Source organism: Pan paniscus, chromosome 1 (assembly GCF_029289425.2).
Source record: "Pan paniscus chromosome 1, NHGRI_mPanPan1-v2.0_pri, whole genome shotgun sequence".
NCBI classification, from domain to species: Eukaryota; Metazoa; Chordata; class Mammalia; order Primates; family Hominidae; genus Pan; species Pan paniscus.
The window spans coordinates 78,685,794-78,710,694 of record NC_073249.2 but is presented as its reverse complement, the minus strand read 5'-3'; the positions used below and the strand labels follow the sequence as shown (position 1 = coordinate 78,710,694).

At 39.3% G+C, this 24,901-nt stretch overlaps 1 protein-coding gene across 4 annotated transcripts in view; it reads left to right on the top strand.

Moving 5' to 3' along the window:
- MROH9 (maestro heat like repeat family member 9) overlaps positions 1 to 17,480 on the top strand; it is a 132,348-nt gene extending 114,868 nt beyond the window's left edge. The window contains exons 21-22 of one of the 4 annotated variants that reach the window (XM_003824644.5): positions 14,856 to 14,918; positions 16,814 to 17,480. In XM_003824644.5, coding sequence (XP_003824692.2) covers positions 14,856 to 14,918; positions 16,814 to 17,055 — 305 coding nt within the window. In that variant the 3' untranslated portion in view covers positions 17,056 to 17,480. The remainder of the gene's footprint in view (positions 1 to 14,855; positions 14,919 to 16,813) is intronic. The other 3 variants (XM_055111690.3, XM_055111691.2, XM_055111687.2) reach the window with 3 other exon arrangements.
- Positions 17,481 to 24,901: the final 7,421 nt, after the last annotated feature.

The following is a 24,901-nucleotide window of genomic DNA, read 5'->3' as shown; positions in this document are numbered from 1 at the left end:
CAAAGTGCTGGGATTACAGGCATGCGCCACCGTGCCCGGCCTGCCCTGATCTTTATTATTTCTTTTCTTTTACTAATTTTGGGTTTGGTTTGCTCTTGCTTCTCTAGTTCTTTAAGATACATCATTAGAATGCTCATTTGGTTTTTCCTCTTTTTTGATATAGGCACTTCACAGCTACAAACTTCTCTCTTAGTACCACTTTTGCTGTATCCCATAGGTTTTGGTATGTTGTGTTTCCATTATTTTGTTTCAAGAATTTTTTAAATTTCTTCCTAATTTATTGATTGACCCACTGGTCATTTGGAAGTATATTGTTAAATTTCCACTTATTTGTATAGTTTCCAAAATTCCTCTTGTTATTAATTTTTAGTTTTATTCTATTGTGGTCAAAGAAGATACTTGATATTGTTTCCCTTTATTTTGAATGTTTTAAGACTGTTCAGTGACCTAACATACGGTCTATCTGTAAAAAATAATCCATGGGCTGAGGAAAAGAATGTGTATTCTGCAGCTCTTGAATGAAATGTTCCTTAAATATATATTAGATCCATTTCATGTATAGTGCAGATTAAGTCTGATGTTTCTTTGTTGATTTTCTGTCTAGAAGATCTTTGTGATGCTAAAAGTGGGGTGTTGAAGTCTCCAGTTATTATTATATTGAAGCCCATCTCTCTCTTTCACTCTAATAGTATTTCCTTTATATATCTGAGTGCTCCTATGTTGGGTGCATATATATTTTAAATTGTTATATCTTCTTGCTGAATTGACCCTTTTATCATTATATAGTGACCTTCTTTGTCCTTCCTTATAGTTTTTGTCTTGAAATCTATCTTTTCTGATATAAGTATAGTGACTCTTCTGATTTTTTCGTTTCCATGGGCATGAAATATCTTTTTCCACCAGTTTATTTTCACTCTATGTGTGTCTTTATAGGTGAAGTGTGTTTTATGTAGACTGAACAGATCAATTAATCTTACTTTTCCATCCATTCAGCAAGTCTATGTCTTTTGATTGGGGAATTTAATCCATTTACATTCAATGTTATTATTTATTAGAACTTACTCCTGTCATTTTATTATTTGTATTCTAGTTGTTTTATGGTTTCTTTCTTCTTTCTTTCCTTCCTGTCTTCCTCTAGTCAAGGTGATTTTCTGTGGCAGTGTAATTTAGTTTGTTTTTATATTTTGTGTATCTATTGTACATTTTTTGGTTTGTGGCTACCATGGGACTTGCAAATACAGTCTTATAAACCATTATGTTAACCTGTTAACAACACTATTTGCATAAACAAACAAGATGCCTTAATTTCATCCCTCTGCTTTTTAACTTTTTGTTGCTTCTATTTATATCTTATTGTACTGTCTATGTCTTGAAAAGTTGTAGTTATTATTATTGATTGGTTCATCATTTAGTCTTTCTGCTTAGGATAAGAATAGTTTATATACCACAGTCACAGTGTTATAATATTCTGTGTTTTTTCTGTGTACTTACTATTACCAGTGAGTTTTGTGCCTTCAGGTGACTATTTTATTGCTCATTAATATCCTTTTCTTTCTGATTGAGTTACTCCCTTTAGCATTTCTTGTAAGACAGGTCTGGTATTGATGAAATCCCTCAGCTTTTGTTTATCTGGAAAAGCCTTTATTTCTCCTTCATGTTTGAAGGATATTTTCATCAGATATACTATTCTAGTGTAACATAGTTTTCCTTCAGCACTTTGAATATGTCATGTCACTCTCTCATGGCTTGTAAGGGTTCCACTAAAAGTCTGCTGCCAGATGTATTGGAGTTCCATTGTATGTTATGTGTTTCTTTTCTCTAGCTGCTTTTAGGATCCTTTCTTTCTTTATCCTTGACCTTTGGGAGTTTGATTGTTAAATGCCTTAGGTAGTCTTCTTTGGGTTAAATCTACTTGGTATTCCACAACCTTTTTGTACTTGGATATAGATATCTTTCCGTAGATTTGGGAAGATTTCTGTTATTAGCCCTCTGAATAAACTTTCAACCCCTGTCTCTTTCTCTGCATCCTCTTTAAGGCCAGTGACTCTTAGATTTGCCCTCTTGAGGCTATTCTAGATCTTGTAGGCATGCTTCATTTTTTTTTATTCTTTTTGTCAGCTCTATTTTCAAATAGGCTGCCTTCAATCTCACTAATTCTTTTGCTTGATGAATTCTGCTATTAAAGTACTCTGATGCATTCTACAGTATGCTTATTGCATTTTTCAGCTCCAGAGTTTCTGCTTGATTCTTTTTCATCATTTTAATCTCTTTGTTAAATTTATCTGACAGAATTCTGAATCCCTTCTTGGTGTTATATTGAATTTCTTTGAGTTTACTCAACACAGCTATTTCAAATTCGCTGTGTGAAAGGTCACATGTCTCTATTTCTCCATGATTGGTCCATGGTGCCTTATTTAGGTCATTCAGTGAGGTCATGTTTTCCTGAATGGTGTTGATGATAGCAGATGTTCTTCACTGTCTGGGCAATGAAGACTTAGGTATTTATTGTAGTCTTCACTGTCTGGGCTTATTTATAGCTGTCCTTCTTGGGAAGGCTTTGCAGAGATTTGAAAGGACTTAGGTGTTGTAACCTAAGTTGTATCTACTTTGTATCCCCAAGCCAAGTAACATTGTGGTTCTTGCAGACTCATAGAGATACTGCCTTGATCGTCTTGGACAAGATCTGTGAAAATTCTCTGGATTACCAAGAAGGGACTCTTGTTTCTTCCCTTACTTTTTGCCAAACAAACATATTCTCTCTGTCTCTCTGTTGTGAACCACCTAAAGCAGGGGATAGAGTTACATGAGCATCCCTGTGGCCACCACCACTATGACTGCACTGGGTCGACCTGAAGCCAGTACAGCACTGAGTCTCACCCAAGGCCTACTGTGACCACTCTCTGGCCTATGTTCTCTCACGGCCTGCGGAGCTCTACAATTGGCATGTGGCAAAGCCAGCCAGGCCTGTGTTCCTCCCTTCAGAACAGTGAGGTCCCCCAGGACATGAGTGGAGGGGTTGTCCAGGAGCCAGGGACTAGGGTCAAAAACCTTGGAAGTCTACTTGGTGTTCCATTGTATTGCAGCTTAGCTGACCCTCAAACTGTGAGATGCAATGCTTCCCACTCTCCTCTCCCCTCTCCAAAGGCAGAGGAGCCTCACCTTGTAGCCACGACCATCCCACGTCATGAGGAGTACTGCCAGACTACCACTGATGTTCCCTTAAGGCCCAAGAACTCTGAAGTCATCTTGTGGTGAATGCTGCCTGGCCCACGATTCACCCTTCAGGACAGTGGGTTCCCCTTGGCCCAAGGCAGGTCTAAAAAATCCATCCAAAAGTCAAGTCCTGGAATCCAGGATCCCAAGAGCCCACTTGATGCTCTGCCCCCTGTAACTGTGCTGGGATCTAAGGTGCAAGAGAAAGTCCCCTTTACTTTTTCCTCTGCTTTCCTCAAGCAGAAGGAGTTTTGTCCCATAGCCACCACAGCTGGTAATGTACTGAGTCTCAACTGAAGCCAGCAAGTCTCAGAGGTTCACCCAAGGCCCACAATGTAGTACCTGGGTATTGCTGCTGGTTATTCAAGGACCAAGGGCTCTTCAGTTATCAGGTAATGAATGCTGCCAGGACAGACCTTTTCCTTCAAGGCAGTGGGTTCCCTTTTGGCCCAGGGTATGTTTAGAAATGTCGTCTGGGAACTAGGACCTGGAACAGGGCCTCATGATTCTGACTGGTGACCTATCCTACTGTGGCTGAGCTGGTATCCAACATGCAAGACAAAGCCCTCCCCACTTTTCCCTCTCCTCTCCTCAAGGGGAAGGAAAGTGTCTTTTTTGGAGCCACGAGCTGTGTAGTCTGGGGTTAGGGGAGGGCTGATGCCAGCACTGCCTTGGCTGATCATTACCCAATCTGCTGCCAAGTAAAAAACCACCTACACAGAAGAAACACCTTCATAAGAACCCAAAGTCAGGTGAGCATGCATAGTACCTGGTTTTAACTTCATATCTCTGAAAGAGGTACTGCAGACATAGAAAAAACAGTCCTGAATCACTGACTCCACTACCCCCACCCCCAGCCCCAGTGGCAGCAGTATGGTTCTAAGAGGGTTTCTGGGTGCCGAGTGAGGGAGAACACAGCAGTTGTGAGGGAGAACACAGCAGTTGTGAAGCACTAAACTCAGTGCTGTCCTGTTAGAGTGGGAAGTAAAACCAGATAAAACTCAGCCAATGCCAACCCACAGAGGGAACATTTAAACCAACCCTAGTCAGAGAGGAGTCATTGATCTGGGTAATGATCAGTGGAGCTTTCTATTCCATCACCTTGCTCCACCCCCCATTTCTTCATTTTCCTTGGCCGCTTACATGTCTTCTTTTGAAAAAATGTCTGTTCATCTGTTCATGTTCTTTACCCACTTTTTAATGAGTTTTTTCTTTTTTCTTTTTTTTTTTTTTATTTGAGACATGGTCTCCTCTGTAGCCCAGGCTGGAGGGCAGTGTAAACACAGCTCACACAGCCTCGACCTCCCAGGTTCAAGTGGTCTTCTCACCTCAGCCCCCTAAGTAGCTAGGACTATAGGCCTGTACCACCATGCTAGACTAATTTTTGTATTGTTTTGTGAGTTAGGGAGGGTTCCCTCCTCCATTTGTTTTGTGCCTTTGCCATGCTTTGATAGCAGGGTAATGATGGCTTCATAGGAATTAGAGCAATTTTAATAGAATTGGTATCAGTTATTCCTTGTATGTCTGGTAGAATTCAACTGTGGATCAGTCTGGTCTTGGACCTTTTTTTTATTAATTACTGATTCAATTTTACTACTTATTGATCTGTTCAGGACTTCTATTTATTCTTGGTTCAATCTTGGGAGATTGTATGTTTCCAATAATTTACACATTTCTTCTAGATTTCATAGTTTGTGTGCATAGAGATGCTTACAGTAGTCTCTGATGATCTTTTGTATTCCTGCGGAATCAGTTGTTTGTCATTGTTATCATTTCTGATTGTGCTTATTTGAATCTCTTATTTGAGTCTCAGAGTTGGGGACCAAGCTGGGTGAAGCCAGGCCAGGCAGGTCCATCCGTGGCCCCCCAGTGGTAGTCATAAGCACCAGCTTTTATGGGAATCCAGGGGGTAAAGCACCCAGTGATGTGCCTGTGTGTGGAGTAGAGAAACCTCCACTACCCTAAGTTCTCTCCATGGGAAGGGAGAGGCAGCCTAAGCTCCTAATCTAGAATAGTGGGTACTCCAAATGCCGGGAGATATGTCCAGGTGTAGAGCGAAGAGACTATCAAGTTGGCTGCACCAAGTTCTCTACTCAGAAAGGGAAGGGTGGTTTAGGCTCCTAATCCAGGCAAGCGAGTGCATAAAAATGCCTAGAAATGTGCCCCAGAAAGGAGCAGAGAAATCACTACGGCCCACAGAATGGCAGGGGCAGCTCAGGCTCCTAATCCAGGGGAGTGGGTAAGCCAAATGCCTGGAAATGTGCCCTGGGCATGGAGCAAAGAAAATGCCACAGCACCAAGATCTCTGCACAGAAAGCAAGGGGTGGTGCAGGCTCCTAATGCAGGTGAGTAGGTGCATCAAATGCCTGAAAATACGCCTTAGTGGGGAGTGGAGGGAGCACTGCCACACAAAATTCTTTGCATAGGAAGGGAAGGATGTCCCATGCTTCTAATTCAGGTGAGCAGGAATGGGATTCTCTCTCCCACTCCTTGGAACTAGTGGGGCTCATTCTCCTGACTGACCAAGGGAACAGGTTGAGGCACCTAGCAATGACCTATACAGAGCTGTCATCCCAGGTCTCAAAGGCATCCTTGGCTGTAAAACTCGCTGCAGCTTCAACAATTCTCCTTCTGCTCTAGCTCTGCAGCAAGAAAGATCCCAATTTCAGTGCCTATCTCTGGAATGCACTCCACATTCCCTGCTTGCTGTGGGAACCCTTCACCCACTTCAAAGCAAGTGCTCTGAGGCCCAAGACAAATGCTCATGGTAGCCATCACTGCCAGATCACCAAACAATGATTGACTTTGTGTGAGCCCAGTTTGAAAATGTTGTCCTCCTCTTGCTCCCAAATACTCCCAGGCTTTCAAAAGGGATCTGTGATGGATTCATCCTAGGAGAAAGAGTAAACAGGAAATAGACCAGCCCTCACAATGAACAAAGCCTTGAACATCTAAATCCCTGGTTGGATGAAGAAGATATACCTTTAGCTTAACTGCCTGGTGGAAGCAAAAATAAATCCCCTCTGAGAGAAGATAAATTACCCAGAGACTCAAATTTTCTACACACAATTTCATACACAGTAGCTGACAGTTAATCAAAAACAACCAGATGTATAGACTTTTTTAATTACAAGAGAAAACAAATAGTAGATATAGAATGAATAATATATCATTGTTGCAGTTATTAGATATACCTTTAAAATAAATATGATTAATGTATTCAAAAGATTAAATAATGAAATGGAATGCAGAACTCAATGGATGAAATCAGCATCATATTAGAAAAAGCTTAAAAGAAAATTGGATATGTCAGAATAAAATACTCAACCTAAAGATTAAAGTTTGAAGAAATAAAAATGAAAAATACAAAAAGAGTGTAAGATAATATCAGACATGGCTAAATGGTCTAACATAGATTTCAAAAAGAGAGAGGAGAAAGAATGAGGCAGAAGAACTCCTGTAAGAGATGATGGCCAAGAATTTTCCAAAACTAAAATAAGGCAAAACAAAAAATAAAATGGCTAAGTTTGGATAAAAGGAAATGAAACATTCAAAATTAGCAAATAAATAATTGCATATTTTAAACATTCCAAAAATTCAGAAAAAAGTTCTCAAATTAATCTGTTTAGCAAGTTTTCTAGATACAACATCAGTATACAAAGATCAATTGGATTTCTATACATAAACAATAAATAATTAGAAGCTTAATTTGTAGACCAATGAAGCAGAATAGAGAACCCAGAAATAAAGTAAAATACAGCCAACTGATCTTCAACAAAGCAAACAAAAATATAAAGTGGGGATATGACACCCTATTCAACAAATTGTGCTGGGATAATTGGCAAGCCACATGTAGAAGAATGAAAAGTGGATTCTCATCTCTCACCTTATACAAAAATTAACTCAAGATGGATCAAAGACTTAACTCTAAGACCTGAAACCATAAAAATTCCAGAAAAATAGCATCAGAAAAACCTTTCTAGGCATTGGCTTAGGCAAAGACTTCATGACCAAGAACCCAAAAGCAAATGCAACAAAAATAAGATAAACAGATGGGACTTAATTTAACTAAAAAGCTTCTGCACAGCAAAAGAAATAATCAGCAGAGTAAAGCAACAACCACAGAGTGGGAGAAAATCTTCACAAACTATGCATCCAACATAATCTACAAGGAACTCAAATCAGCAAGAAAGAAACAATCCTATCAAAAAGTGGGCTAAGGACATGAATAGATAATTCTCAAAAGAAAATATACAAATGGCCAACAAACCTATGAAAATATGCTCCACACCACTAATTATCAGGAAAATGCAAATCAGAACCACAATATGATACCACCTTACTCCTGCGAGAATGGCCATAATTTAAAAATCAAAAAATCATAGATGTTGGTGTGGATGTGGTGAAAAGGGAACACTTTTACACTGCTGGTGGGAATCTAAACTAGTACAGCCATTACGGAAAATGGTGTGGAGAGTCCTTAAACAACTAAAAGTAGATCTACCATTTGATCCAGCAATCCCACTATTGGGTAACTACCCAGAGGAAAAGAAGTCATTATAAAAAAAAAAAAAAGACACTTGCACATGCATGTTTATGGCAGTACAATTTGCAATTGCAAAAATATAAAACTGGCCTAAATGTCTGTCAATCAACAAATGGATAAAGAAAATGGGGTGTATATATACTGTGAAATATTACTCAGCCGTTAAAAAGGAATGAAATAATGGCATTTGCAGCAACCTGGATAACTGGAGATCATTTTTCTAAGTGAAGTAACTCAAGAATGGAAAACCAAACTTCCTGTGTTCTCACTTATAAGTGGGAGCTAGGCTATGAGGATGCAAAGGCATAAGAATGATACAATGGGCCAGGTGCAGTGGCTCATGCCTTTAATCCCAGCACTTTGGGAGGCCGTGGTGGGCAGATCACAAGGTCAGGAGTTCAAGACCAGCCTGGCCAACATGGTGAAACCCCGTCTCTACTAAAAATACTAAAAAATTAGCCAGGCATGGTGGTGCATGCCTGTAATTCCAGCTACTTGGGAGGCTGAGGCAGTAGAATCGCTAGAATCTGGGAGGTGGAGGTTGCAGGAGCCAAGATCGCTCCACTGCACTCCAGTTTGGGCAACAGTGTGAGGCTTCATTAAAAAAAAAAAAAAAAAAAAAAGATACAGTGGACTTTGGGGACTCAGGGGAAAAGGTGGGAAGGGATGAGGGATAAAAGACAACATATTGAGGGGCCAAGATGTCCAACTAGAAACAGTGGCAGTCAGAGGCTTCCATTGAAAAGAACCATAATAAGTGCATTAATCTTTCACTGGCAACCAACGTAACCAGGTTCTCTCATCAGAACTGACCAGGCAGCTGGTGTGATCCATGGAGAGAAAGGAAGAGCAAGCAGTGTGGTGTGGTGGCCCATCTGGGAGCCAGATGAGCAGAGGAGTCCCTACCCCCAGGCCAAGGGAGGTGATGAGTGAGCATCCTACCCAGCAGGGGGAACGGTGATTTTTCCACAGAACTATGAAACCCACAGATTGAAAGATCCCACTCATGAACCCACACCACTGGGGCCTAGGGCCTTAACCCCAGAGCCATGCAGATTCTTAATAGCCTCTCAGCTGGACTCTGCTTAAGCCTGCCGAGCCCCTGGGGAGAAGGGGTGACCAGCACCACAGCTGCAGCTGCCTGATGTCTAAGCCATTTGAGCTTCTTGGGAAAGGGGCAGCAGCCAGCACTGGGACTCACAACTGCCTAACATGTTAAGCTCCCTGGGCAGGGGAAGTGTGGCATCCCTCTCTATAGCTCCAGGCTGTGCTTTTCCCCTGCTGGAACCAGTAGGGCTGGACACCTTGGTCCCAAAAGGTGTCCCCAACAGCCCAACATACCAGCTGTGGAAGACTGCAGCCAGAGGACCTCTTCAGGACTGACCCTGATTCATCCTTCCTCACTGGGTGGGGCTTCCTGCAGGAAATCCAACAACTCTAACCAGAGGCTCAGGGACAGAACCCAGATCTCCCTGGGCCTGAGCCTCTAGTGGGAGGAATGGCTGCAGTCTCTGTGAATCAGCAGACATAGCCTTTCCTCCTGATAGTTCCAGGAGCCCAGATGAGTGGGTTTCCCCCTAGCAAAGCACACCCCTGCACCAAGGGTCAGTCAAAGTGCTTCATTAAATGGGTCCTGTTCCCCATGCCACCCAACTGGGTGAGACCCTCCAACAGGGGTTGTCAGAAACCCTACACAGGAGCGATCCAACTGGCATCAGGTCAGTGCCCCTGCCAGAAGATGGAGCAGGCACCCATCTTTGCTGTTCTCCAGCCTCCTTGAGTGACATCTCCAGACGCAGGAGTAAACCAGATGAATAGGGCATGAAGTGGACCCCCAGCAAATGGCAGCAGCCCTACAGAAAAGGGACCTGACCATTGAAAGAAAAACAAACAAAAAGCAACAACAACAGCACCAACAACAAAAAAGTCCTCACAAAAACTTCACCCAAGAGTCAGCAGCCTCAAACTCACAAAACTAGGCAAACTCACAAAGATGAGAAAGAATCAATGACAAAATGCTGAAAACCCAAAAAGCCAGAGTGCCTCTTCTCCAAATGTTTGCAATGTCTCTCCAGCAAGGGCACAGCACTGGACGGAGGATGAGATGGATGAATTGACAGAAGTAGGCTTCAGAAGATGGGTAATAAAAAACTACACTGATTAAAGAATTACGTTCTAACCCAATGCAAAGAAGCTAAAAACCTTGATAAAAGGTTAGAGGAGCTACTAACTAGAATAACCAGTTTAGAGAGGAACAGAAATGACCTAATGGAGCTGAAAAACACAGCACAAGAACTTCATGAGGCATACACAAATATCAATAACTGAATCAACCAAGTGGAAGAAAGAATATCAGAGTTTGAAGACCACTTTATTGAAATAAGGCATGCAGGCAAGATTAGAGAAAAAAGAATGAAAAGGAACAAACAAAGCCTCCAGGAAACTGGGGACTTTGTGAAAAGATGGAATCAGTGATAGACTGGAATACCTGAAGGAGATGGGATGAAAGGAAACAAGCTGGAAAAAGCACTTCATGATATTATCTAGGGGAACTTCCCCAACCTAGCAATACAGGCCAACATGCAAATCCAGGAAAAGAGAGAGAACACCATTAAGATACTCCACAAGAAGACAAACCCCAAGATACATAATCATCAGATTCTCCAAGGTCAAAATAAGGGAAAATATGTTAAGGGCAGCCAGAGAGAAAGGCCAGGTCACCTACAAAGGGAAGCCAATCAGACGAAGAGTGGACCACTCAGCAGAAACTCTGCAAACCAGAACAGATTGGGGGCCAAATTCAACATTCTTAAAGAAAAGAATTTCCAACCCAGAATTTCATATCCAGCCAAAATAAGCTTCATAAGTGAAGAAGAAATAAAATCATTTCCACACAAGCAAATGCTGAGGGATTTCATTACCACCAGGCCTGCCCGAAAGAAGCACTAAATATGGGGGAAAAAAAACACCAAAATATATTCTTTCAGGCAAGAGAAACAAATAAAGCATATTCAAATAGGAAGAGAGGAAGTCAAAGTGTCTCTGCTTGCAGATGACACGGTTTTATATTTAGAAAGCAACATCACCTCAGCCCAAAAACTCCTTAAGCTGATAAGCAACTTTAGCAAAGTGCCAGGATACAAAATCAATGTGCGAATATTACAAGCATTTCTTTACACCAACAATAGACAAGCAGAGAGCCAAATTATGAATAAATCCCCATTCACAATCACTACAAAGAGAATAAAATACCTTGGAATACAGCTAACAAGGGATGTAAAGGACCTCTTCAAGGAGAATTACAAACCACGGGTCAAGGAAATAAGAGAGGATGCAAAAAAAAAAAAGGAAAAACATTCCATCCTCATGGATAAGAAGAATCAATATCGTGAAATTATAGATTCAATGTTATTCCCATCATACTACTATTGACATTCTTCATAAAATTAGAAAAAAAAACTAGTTTGATTTCATATATGATCAAAAAAGATCCCATATGGCCAAGACAATCCTAAGCAGGAAGAACAAAGCTGGAGGCATCATGTTACCTGACTTTATACTACAAGGCTACAGTAACCACAACAACATGGTACTGGTACAAAAACAGACGTATAGACCAATGGAACAGAAAAGAGACCTCAGAAATAACACTACACATCTACAACCATCTGACCTTCGACAAACCTGATGAAAACAAGCAATGGGGAAAGGATTTCCTATTTAATAAATGGTGCTGGGAAAACTGGCTAGCCATATGCAGAAAACTGAAACTGGACCCTTTCCTAACACTTTATACAAAAATTAACTCAACATGGCTTAAAGACTTAAATGTAAACCGCAAACCACAAAAACCCTAGAAGAAAACCTAGGCAATACCACTCAGAGCATATGCATGGGCAAAGACTTCATGACAAAAATGCCAAAAGCAATCACAACAAAAGCCAAAATTGACAAATGGGATCTAATTAAAGAGCTTCTGCACAGCAAAAGAAACTATCATTAGGGTGAACAGGCAACCTACAGAATGGGAGAAAATTTTTGCAGTCTACCCATCTGAGAAAGGTCTAATATCCAGAATCGACAAGAAACTTAAATAAATTTACAAGAAAAAAACAAGTATCAATAGCTGAATCAACCAAGTGGAAGAAAGAATATCAGAGTCTGAAGTGGGCAAAGTAACAAAAGTGGGCAAAGGATATGAACAGACACTTCTCAAAAGAAGACTTTTACATGGCCAACAAACTTATGAAAAAAAGTTCAACATCACTGATTAGAGAAATGCAAATCAAAACCACAATGAGATACCATCTCACACCAGTAAGAATGGTGATTATTAAAAACTCAAGAAACAATAGATGCTGGCGAGGCTGTGGAGAAATAGGAACGCTTTTACACTGTTGGTGGGAATGTAAATTAGTTCAACTATTGTGGAAGACAGTATGGTGATTCCTCAAAGATCTAGAACCAGAAATACCACTTGACCCAGCAATCCCATTACTGGGTATATACCCAAAGGAATACAAATCATTCTCCTATAAAGACACATGCACACCTATGTCTATTGCAGCATTGTAAAGTCATGGAACCAACCCAAATGCTCATCAATGATAGACTGGATAAAGAAAATGTGGCACATATATACCATGGAATACTATCCAGCCATAAAAAGAAATGAGATCATGTCCTTTACAGGGACATGGACGAAGATGGAAGCCATCATCCTCAGCAAACTAACATGGGAACAGAAAACCAAACACCACATGTTCTCACTCGTAAGTGGGAGTTGAACAATGAGAACACATGGACACAGGGAGGGGAACAACACACACCAGGGCCTGTCTGAGGGTGGGAGATGAGGGGAAGAAACTTAGAGGATGGGTCAATAGGTGCAAAAATTTTACTTAAAATAAATGAAAGGTTATATGTGCACTCACATATTTTAAAAAATGATGGAAAGAGAAAGAAAATAAATTTCTCTCTACGATTAAAAAAAAAAAAGACTACCTATTGGGTACAGTGTACACTGCTCAGGTGACAGGTGCGCCAAAATCTCAGAAATCACCACTAAAGGACTTAACCATGTAACCAAATACCACCTCTTCCCCCAAAGCCTATTGAAATAAAAAATAAAAGTTTAAAAAATACCAATACAATAGCACCAAAAATCATCAAATACCTTAAAATAAAACTAAGAAATGTTGCACAAAATGAATACACAAAAACTGGGAAACATACAGAAAATTTTAAAAGGGTTCCATACAGGGATATATTATGCTCATTGATTGAAAGATTAAATATTATGATGATGTCAGTTCTCCCCAAATTGATCTGTATAGATTCAATGTATTCCCAAACAATATCTCACTGGGTATTTTGGGTGTGTGTATGAAATGTGACAAGCTGATTATAAACTTTATATTAAAACTTAAGTGTTCAAGAATAGCCAAGACAATTTAAAGAGGAACTAGAGTTGAAGGACTTATACCATGGGATATCAAGATGCATTACACATTAAGGTCATGTTGTAGTGACACAATGATAGACAGAATAGAATCAAGACATTGACCACACACAATTTACGATCTAGGTGACACTGCCGAACAGTAAGGTAAGAACGATTTTTCTCTTAACGGTGCAGGATCAACTATACAGGTATATAAAAATATCTTGACCCCAACTTCATGCTGTATAACTCCAGCTGGATGGTATATATAAGCATAAAAGGTAAAATAGTAAAGCTTCCAGAAGTAAATATAGGAGAATATCTTTATGGCTTAAGACAAGCAAACATTTCCTGAACAGGACCTCAAAATTAACTGACCATAAATGTAAAGATGATGAGTTCAACTACATTGAAATTAGGGGTTTCTGTTAATTAAAAAACAAATGCAAATGGAAAAATTTAGCCATGAGATAAGAGAAGATATTGTAAGATATGCACCATTTTAAAAAGATTAGTACTTAGAACTTTAAAACGTCTACAAGTAACTAAGAAAAAGATAACTCAATATATACACAGGCAAGAGACTTATCTGAATAAGCATTTCACAAAAGAAGACATCCAAATGGCCAGTGAATACACACATGATCTTATTAATTAACAACAAAAAATGAAAATTAAAATTACAATGTGATATTATCACCAAACCCATGAGGATGACTGAAAGGAAACATCTTAACAGTATCAATTGTTCGGAGGACATAGAGCAATGAAAATGTTAGCGTACTGTTTGTGGGAGTGAAAATTGGTACAGCCACTTTGGATAACTGTTTAGCAGTAACCGCTGAAGTGGAACATAAGCATACCCGGTAAATCCACTAGTTATATACCAAACAGCAGTTATACAAATACCTGCCAAAATTCATGTACAAGAATGCCCATAACTTCATCATTCATAATAGCTCCAAACTGGAAACAACACAAATGCCCATCAACAGCAGAATGGATTTAAAAAATGATGCATTCGTAAGATGTACTCGTATATAGCAGGTTCAGCAAACTCTTTCTGTTAAAGGCCCAATAGTAAATATTTTAGACTTTGAGTACTATATAGTCTCTGTTGCAACTCTGCTGTGGTATGATGAAAACAACCATAGATATGTAAACAAATGAGCCAATGTGAATGGCTGTATCTCAAGAAAACTTTATTTGCTAGCCTCTGCCGTGTAGCAATGGAAATGAACAAACTATTGCTACATGAAAGAACATGGTTGAATCTTAAAAGGTAATATGAAGCAAAGGAAAGCAGACACAAAAGAATATATTCTGAAAGGCGGAGGAGGAGACTGGGAGAGCCTTGAAGGAAGCTTCTAGGATGCTGCTAAAACTCTATTTAATAACCTAAGTGGTAGCCCTGGTGTGTTCCTTTTGTGGTCATTCACTGAGCTGTCCAATATGATTCATGCACATTTATACTCTCATATATCTTTCAATAAACAATTTTATGAGACAATAATTAAAAGTACTAAAAGATGACTCAAGGATAATATAGAGATGCTTTGCTTTGAAAAAAGCAAAGAAGGTAGCCAGATAACATCAGAAAATGTATTTTCATAATGCATGTTGCAGTAACTTTAATTTTTATTATGTGCATAGGATATTTGGCAAAATCAGGTGGTCATTTACTGCTTAGAGATGAAATCAGAGTCATGCTTGATGGTGAGTATTGAGGTTATAACAAAGTCTTTATGCATAAATCTAAATACATTTACTATTTTTAATTCTAGTCACATATGAGTTCTGTTAGAGTGCCAGGCCAGATAGGAAGAGGGTGGTGGTAGTAGTAGTTGGATAATTACGGAAGAATCAATGAAAGGACTGGGTTAAGAGGTTTGTTTTTTCTCTTTCTATTCTATTTCCCCTTACTCTCTTTCCCTGTTTCAGTCTCTCCATGTATTCCACTAATTGTCTGAGAACTATCATCCTAGAGCCCTTGGGAACTTCAGAAAGTTGAAAACTCATTTACTCATTCATCTAACAAATATTTTTTAGCATCTCTTACATTTACTTGACAGCACTATTTACTGCTAGGGACAGAGTTGCAAATAAAGCAGTCTCTTCCCTCAGAGAATTCACATTTTAGTGGATAGCAATGTACAATACATTTGCAGAGGAGGGAATTAAAGAAGGGTAATATTAGTCTATCAAAATGTTTGGGTCTTAGGAATCTCCCTTAGGCTCTGTCTATTGTCCCATCAGGGTAAGAATTACAAATAGTGAGTTATAAAAACAAGTTGGCTGCCTTCCTTCCTTTTTCTTTCTTAATAGACTATTTTTTAGAGCAGTTTCAGGTTCACAGCAATATTGAGCTGCAGGTACAGAGACTTCCCAAGTACCTTCTCTCCTCACCTATGCATAGCCTCCCCCATTATCGACATCCCCCACCAGAGTAGTACATTTATTATAATTCATGGACCTACATTTATACATCATTACCTTCCTTCCTTATTCACTCATTCATTCATTCACTCACTCACTCATTCATTCAACAGATATTTGACTACCTGCTAAATGTCAAACACTAGAATTTTCCATCTTTCTTTCTTACAGTCATTTTCTTCTTTCATTCCCCCCATCCTGCTCTTCTCATCTCTGTTTTCTAAATCTCCCCCTTTGTTTCTATTTATTTTATCGAGAAATAAAATAGTAATTTCTTACAGTCCACTATCTGGATATAATGATATTAGCATTTTGGTATATGTATTATTCCGGATTTTTTTTTTTTTGAGACGGAGTCTCCCTCTGTCACCCAGCTGGAGTGCAGTGGTGTGATCTCAGCTCACTGCAACCTCTTCCTCCTGGGTTCCAGTGATTCTCCTGCCTCAGCCTTCTGAGTAAGTGGGACGACAGGCACATGCCACCATGCCCGGCTAATTTTTTGTATTTTTAGTAGAGATGGGGTTTCACCGTGTTAGCCAGGATGGTCTCGATCTCCTGACCCCGAGATCCACCTGCCTCGGTCTCCTGAAGTGCTGGGATTATAGGCATGAGCCACCGTGCCTGGCCTATCCAGGATATTTCTAAAGAATGAAAGCTATTATATATTTTTTTAAACTATCATAACTGCTTTTTAACTTTTTTCACTTACCTTTATAATATAAACATCTTTCTAAGCCAAGAAATATGGGCCTACATTATGTTAATATGTATGTAGCATTTCATTTTATGTTCCTAACTTTTAAGCAGTTCCCTGTTAATGAACATTGAGACTGATTTTAACTTTTTCATTATTATGACCAATATGAACCTCTTCCTAAATATATGAATACATGTTTATGTTATCTAGCAGAATGCTCAGCATATAAAAGGTCCTTGGTAATTTTTAGTGAATACTCCCATTTTTCTTTTAATGGGGTCTATGTGGGGTTTTAGTAGGGATAGATGATAAAACTTCCTGAATGCTATCAGCCAAAGTTACAAAATGCAGAGGGAATGCAGAGGAGAGATGGAGAGAAGGGGGCACTCTGTGAAAGGTGGCAGGGCTGTTTAGTATTAAAGCTTCATGGCCTCTAAGAAAGAGATAACTTGAACTAAAGTCTCTTCTGATATTACAGTTATTGGACGACTGCTCCGAGATGAAGACCCTATGATCAAACAGTTGGCTGAAATAACCTATGATATTTTTAAGAAAAAAGCCCATAAACTGACCTCTGCACCTCTTAAACAAAACTTCCAAAAGTTGCTTAAATTATTCTACATCAAAAAATTGAAGCCTCTTTACAATTATAACTCACCCAATGGCCAGATAGACAGTCCTACAGACAGTAAAGATATCAAGAATGATAAGGCCTTATAGAAGAGAATGATGATGACATTCATCATTCATAAACAATGGGAAGTCCAACAATGTCTTGGAGCTGACCTTAGAAGAAGAACGATTTTTCTTTCCCTCCTGACAACTTGAGTCTGTTTGTAGATGCTTTTCTGAAAAATTCTGGAAGCTTTTACTGTTACTTCTTAATTCTCTATTCAAATATAGAAATCTGAGAGAACTGGTGCCTCTGTATGTCTGACAGTGATCAGAAGCCCTATTTCATCAAAACCACTAAGACAATTGAAAATAACATAAGCAAAGTGTTTGATGAGAAGCTCTGGGAACTTGATTCAGTCCGTAAGCTCTACTGAGCACCTTCTAAGTGCCAGATACTGTGTTTGGCAGTGGGGACATTTGGATGATATAGACAAGGTTCCTGATCTCAGGATGGGCACAGTCTAGTGACACATAGTGTGGTCATTTCTATCATGCTGGGAGAAAGACTGCCTAGGGCAGTGTTAACAAAAAAGATATGGAACTTGAAGAAGGGAAAGGGGAGAAGGAAATGTATTCTGGGTACAGGTATTGAGCAATAAGAGTGTAGGGGAAAGTGGAGGAGTTTGTGGGTACAACTATGAGGAAGAAAGAAGAATGAAAAGAGCTGATACCCAAGGGAAGATTACTTTATGCTAATGGATTTGAGCTTTTTAAAAGAAAGATTGGATAGTCCATCACAGTCAGTACTCACATTGCCATCAGAATTATAAAACCTCATCAATGACCTTTCTCGACTTAAGGCTCAGGCTTATCCTTCACTCCTCCCACCTTACCTTCTTTGGATCCCCATATCCCCACCTGAGCATAAGCCATTCTAGCCACAGTAAATTACTTGTAATTAGATGAAAGCACTTTTTCTCTGTTAATTCAGATGTAGTGGCATCTGAATTTGTAATGTGGCAACTTGCAGTTCAAGTATGTTTTCCTTTCTTTGCTGGGTCACTTCTCTAGTATTGTATGGCAGCCACTCCAGCTTCCCCTACATTCTCCTTCAGCTTCTCTGACTTCCGGGCCAGGTGAGTTTAGTTTTATTGACAAGGGATTCAGCTTCTCCTGCAAAATACCCACATCATCAACATCAATACTGGAAGCAGTAAGAGATGGACACAGTTCTGAGCTTGTGGGTTCTACCTTGTCCTTGCTCTTCCCATTTCACATACACCTTCCCTCCCAACAGCCTGCCCTGCATATTTCAAGTTCCAGGATCGGATGTGAAGATGACAGATTTCAGAGACTAGACTACTTATACTGCTCCCACAATTTCATATGGTCAAATCCCCAGTTCTGCTTGTGTAGTTGAGTCCTGATGGATATATCTGGGATCCATTTTCTTTCCCTCTTTGATCAAGTTGGGTGGGTGTTGCTCCTATATTTTGCCTTAACACCCTGTGATTATACCTTTCGTCATTTTTATCACACTGTAGTAAAATTATCTATTTCCTTCTCCTTCTGCCTCATAAAATGGAAGTTTCATGAAAGCAACTGTCATATCTTACACTTGGTTGTGTGCTCTTGGGCTCAATGCCTGGTACCTATATATGCTCAGTGAATACTTGCCAAATGAATGAAATGTTGACAAGACATATTACCTTCACACTTCAATAAAAGTTTTTACATATTTATGAAATGTGGAGTAATAAAAAAGACTAGAAATAAAGAATACATAAGTTTAATTTATCCCTTAACCCATATTATTTTACATATCCAGGTGTCTCAGATCTCACCTTTCAAAATTAGGGCAAATTTTCATTCTCACCTAATGAACTAGCAGAATACCTAAAGAGGTAGGATGAATAATGACTTCCCCAAAAATATCCAATTCCTAATCCCTGGAATCTGCAGATATTTTGCTTTACGCAGCAAAAGGAACTTAACAGGTGTGATTAAAAATCTTGAGATGGGGAGATAACTTTGGATTATCTAGGTGGGCCCAATGTAATCATAGCGTCTTTATAAGAGGAATATGGGAGGTCAGTGAGAAAGGGGATTCTTGAAGATGCTACACTTCTTTTTGAAGATGGAGGTAGGGTCCATGAGCCAAAAAAATGCAAAGAATACAGGTCTAGGAGCTGAAAAAGGCAAGGAAATGGACTTCCATAGAATTTCCAGTGAGCAAGGGTCCTACAAACATCTTGACTTTGGCCCAGTGAAACCCACCTGGGACACCTGACATCCAGAATTGTATGATAATAAATTCATGTTGTTTTAAGGCCCTGTTTGTGGTAATTTGCTAGAGCAGCAAAAGGAAATTAATATACCTGTATTTCTGCAAAACAAAGAAAACCAAATCAGCCAATACCCATCAATCAACCAGACAGCAACTGGTATAATGGGCCTTATACAAATGTTGATATTTCTTTAAAAGGTCTGATAATCATATTAGACATGATCTTCATCATCTCCTGGTTCTCTCTCCTCTTTCTCCTTTCCATATTTTCTCTTCACCCCACATTTTCCTGATTTCTTCAGGATCTCTGAGTTGTTTTCACTTTACTTGGTAAAACACTCAACTCTCCAGAGGCTTCAACTCCTACTTAGATATCCAGGTCTTCCATATGCTCTGAAGACATAAGAGTATCCCTTCAATATATTTCATCTTCTTTAGGAAATAGTTGTGGTTATGAACGCCTTTCTTCTTGGCACATCGCTGTTATTCCCATTTTTGAAAAGTATAATAATCCTTGAAAGCTTCTCCATTGTTTGCTGGAGTAAGAGAGAAATAGTCAACATGGCCTTTGAGGCCATGCAGGATCTGGCCCTGCATCACTTGCCAGCCTCATGGAACACTCTCCTGCTCACTTTTGTGCTCCAGAAACACTGGCTTCCTCAACTCCCCATTCTCCCCATGAATTAGGATCTTCACTCATGTTCTTCCTGTGCCAGAAGCACTCTTCCTTTCCCCTCACACAGTCAGTTCCTACCCATCCTTCAAAACCCAATTCAGAACTTATTTCCACAGGAAGCGTCTTTGACCCCATATACCTTTGGAGCACTTACCACAATAACTAGGATAATTAATGACAGAATAAATTAATGGAAAGGTAATTTATCTGCAGTTAGTTGCCTCTACTCTGGCCCTGTTGCTAAAATGCCAGCTCCACAAGATCATGAATTGTGTTTGCCTGATTCACCCCTGTATCCACACAGGCCATAGTAGTATTTAATACATATTCATCACATGGATAAATGGATAAGTAAACAGACACAGGAGCAGACTTTCTGATACTAGGTGGCTAGATATGTGTAACGGAAGAGACAGTCTAAGCTTTATTGGGCATACTGTTGTGGCCCATGGTATAGGGAAGTGGGACACATTTGTTGCAGACTTACTATATGATAAGCACTCTTTGTGTGTCTATTTCATTTCATCCTCACAATAATCCTGAAAAAAAGGTATTTTTGTTCCTATTGCATAGTTGAAACAATTTCATACACTCTGTTGGCTTTGATATTCATGCAAGGGGAGAAGATTTGAGAGATCCCAGTGAGTTCACTATTCCAGGAGGATAACTGACCTCCATTTTATACCACAAAATTATGGTGGCACCCTGTCAGAGAAGGAGGTATCCTCCCTCTTAGAGGCCTTCTCTAACTCACATGTTTCCACAGCACACTCGGCCTAGTGGCTACTGTACCCCAAACACTACAAAGTGCTTTGCTTGTAATATCCGACCTATTCTTCCCAACAATCTTAGCAGCTGGGTATTATTACTGCTCCCATTTTACTGAAAAGCAATCTGAATATCAGAGAGATTGGGTAAATCATCACATAACTTAAGGAGAGGAGTGCAGAATATTTGAACTCAAGGACTCCAGAACAGGATTTTAATCACTATATCACTGAAACTGCCCTTCTATGGATTTGTTTTTCCCACTGGGTATAAACTCGGTTTGCACATTGGAATCATTTAGACCGATTTAAAAATACATATCAATAAACAGGCTTTAATCCAGACCATTTATATCAGAATATTTGGGCTTGATACCTGGCCATCAGTGTTTTTTAAGAGTCCTGGTAGATCTAGAGAGAAGTCAGTATTGTGTGTCAGTGTATTAGTCAGTCCTTAAGATCGGGTTTAGACATTTCTATATCATCAGCATCTAGCACTGTGTTTGTCATGTGGGGAAAAACGTCATAAATTTATAATTCATTGGGTGTAGGAACCAATCATTTATTTGTTCACAAACAAACATTAGTTTAGTTAGGGTAAAGAGACATTAGGGTAAAGAGACATTGTACTAGGAAATAAGAATATAAAGCATTTCCAGATGCATGATTCTAATAAGATACTCTGTAATAGGTGAGGCAGAGGAGGGAGAGAGGCTGTTCCCCATTAAAAGAAGATATCTAAATTCTAAAGAGGATTGCTGTTTAGACTAACACATTCGAAATTCCAAGCATCGAACAAAGTAAAAACTAAAAGCTTAATAGACTTGCATCAATTTGTTTAGTTTCCAGTTTATTTTGTTTTTTTGCAACATCTAAATAACCACTGATGCCAAGTTGATAAATACTGAAGCATGTCCATGGTCCTGAGGTGGCACCTTGCAATAATGACTTGAGTAGAATAGGAAGGCACATGGATAGAGAATGGATATTCTGGCAGGGCAGTGTCCTGGTAGCCCAATACAACATTTTCATAATACATGAGAAACATTGGCTTGATGCAGAGGCCAGTACTATGACGGTTCCCTCTTGAGAAAATATTAAAAAAACCTAGACTTGAATTGTGGAGATATGGGTTTGAGTTCTAGCTTCTCTGCTTACTAGCTGGAAGCCTTAGGTAATTAATTTTGTTTATTTTTCTATGATATGGAGTTAATATTCCCCCAGAGCATGCACAGGATTATTGTGAAGTTTTAATGGGAGAATTATATAGAATTATATAGTTTTAAGTAATCCTTTTTGTAAGAGAATGAAGAACATAGCTCTTCCACACCACCATAATGTTTGAGGAAGATAACAGTCTCATCCAATTACTGCTCTCAGCTTCAATTCTGTGACCTCTGGGTAGCATGCTATTCCTTAGTCAGATGTGACTTCTCATGATCTAGCGCACTATACAATGGCAAAACTCTTCCATTGGACTGACAAGCTGGTATTCTGATCCATTTTTTTATGGTGCTGAAAATGATGATTCTATAGTAGGTTGAATTACTGTAATAATTTTAACAATAAAATTTGTGATAGATATTGGCTAGGTCCTTAGCAATTCCTTATTCTCTACTGATACATTGGAAGAGGAGATTTACCAGCCTGCCTTGCAGTTAGGTTGGCCAACTGACTCATTCTGGGCAGTCAAATGTGAGTGAGAGTGATAAGTGTCACTTCTATGTCTAGGTGGATAAGTACTAGATGCTCTCACTCCTCCCCTTCTGTATCAGAGGCCATTTGTTAAAGATGATGGCATCATAAAATGAAAGGATTTGGTATCCTTGAGAACAGCTTCTCAGGCAAAATGTCCAATCCACATCAGACTATTGTATAAGGACTGGAGATAATGTTGCACCCATTTTGAGAGGATACTATGTGCCACAGTACATAGCTCATAGCTTTATAGAGTTAAGAAAACCAACTGCTTCTATACATCAAGCAGAAGGCATTCCAAGTAGAAGATTAGGAGATAAAACCAGTGCTACTGTAATACAAAAACATAAATTACCGGCCGGGCGCAGTGGCTCACACCTGTAATCCCAGCACTTTGGGAGGCTGAGGCGGGCAGATCACAAGGTCAGGAGATCAAGACCAACCTAGCTAACACAGTGAAACCGCGTCTCTATTAAAAATACAAAAAATTAGCCAGGCGTGGTGGCGGGCGCCTGTAGTCCCAGCTACTCGGGAGGCTGAGGCAGGAGAATGGCGTGAACCCAGGAGGCAGAGCTTGCAGTGAGCCGAGATCACGCCACTGCACTCCAGACTGGGCGACAGAGCAAGACTCCATCTCAAAAAAAAAAAAAATACATTACTTTGATTCTGATCATTATTATACAACATATCTATATATCAAATCATAATGATATACATCTTGAATATATGCAGTCTTTATCAATTAAATATTTTAAAGTTAAAAATGTTTTCAAATGCTCTTCCATGTATACCTTTATCATCATATCTTATGGTAAAGGGATGGATTATTTAGCATCCAATATTTAATATAAACACATTAGAATAAAGTTCAGTCTTTTAAGGAGAAAAAGCAGGAAGCTGCTATGACAAATGGGATTAAGAGTACTGTCATTTTTTCAAATTTCTTTACAACATGAGCCTTCTAAAAAGCTAGCACAAAAACTAGTATGTCGGTAAATAGGGACTTTCAGGTATAGAATGTGTCTTTACAAGATCCCTGGCTGTTGTTTCTTATGTGTAGATATGACTGGACGCAAACAGATAGCAAGCATTCTAAATTTTGATTCGATACATTGGTCAAAGAAACGCCATACCTGACCTACAACAGTTGGCAATTGCTAAAATAATCTCAGAGAACCCAAATTCATACCAAAAGAAGTAAAATTTAACAGCTGAACAAACTCCTAGAAGTACATCCTTCATACTCCCCAACTTGAAAAGGAAAGATTCAGGTCCACAGAGGACAATAGACAAGGGTGGTTCTTCCAGAAAACAGAACCAGGGGTTGCCAGGTTGCCCAACTAAATATTCACTCTGCTGCTGGGGCCCAGAGTTACCATCCCTGCCTGGCAGGATTTGCCAATATCTATGAACCGGTGATCACCGTCTTCCCGTCTTCCTCTTTTCTGAATGGTAGTTTTTCCTGCATTTATCCTGTTTCTTCTCCACCATTATATATAGAATGCGTTAAAGGTAGATAGCATTTTTTCTTCCTGCCTAGATGTAGTAGCACCATCAGAAAGAGAAGGAACCATCTTCTGACTACCCTGAGGAGGATAAAGACAAAGGAGCTTGAGCCCCATTGGCACATTAAAGCCATGCATTAGCCCTGCATTCCTAACTCCAGAATTTCTTGTTATGTGAGAAAAATTACACTCCTTTTTTAAGCTGTTGGTTTTCATTTCTGTTACTTCCAGCCTAACGTAATTAGGCTGAAAACACCATACCATCTCTAACTGGTATGCTGTTGGTTTTCTGTACTCATAGCCAAGTCCTTTACTATTAAAATACTATATTTCATCGGCTCAACATTAAGACCCACCCTCATTTTATGTACCAAAAAGAGAAGAAAACATTCTGCCAATTAAAACTATAATATAGCATTGATTATAAGATGTCGCTATTTCAGAGATGTTAAGATATGATTTGATTAAATAAATTAGAGTTAGAATTTGAGCCCTTTGCTTAAAAATAAAATAAACATATATATTGGCATAGACAGAAAACTTTGGAAATATACACAAAAGCCATTAATAGTGATTGCCTTTGGGGAGTGAAAACGAAGGATATAGGATATAATACTTATTTTAACTTTTTGCTTTTTATTACATTATAAGCAACTTTTATGAGTAATCCAAGCCAGAAGTAAGCACTATGAAACGGGCATTCAATTTTGTCCACCACTGTAATCCTAAATTCAAGAACGATGCCTGTCATTTGGCACTCAAATATATGCTGATTCAATGAATGCTTTTAAACAAGTCACTGTCATTGAAAAGGAAATAAGAAGTCATCTGATTTCTCATCATTAATCGACAAGCTCTTTTGTAATAAGAGCTATGTCATATCTGTCACTGAATCTTCAGCACTTTGCACAAAACCCTGGAACTATATAAACATTTTCAAAATTTAAAAAGCATGTTATGGCCAGGTGCTGTGTCTCACGCCTGTAATCCCAGCACTTTGGGAGGCCGAGACAGGTGG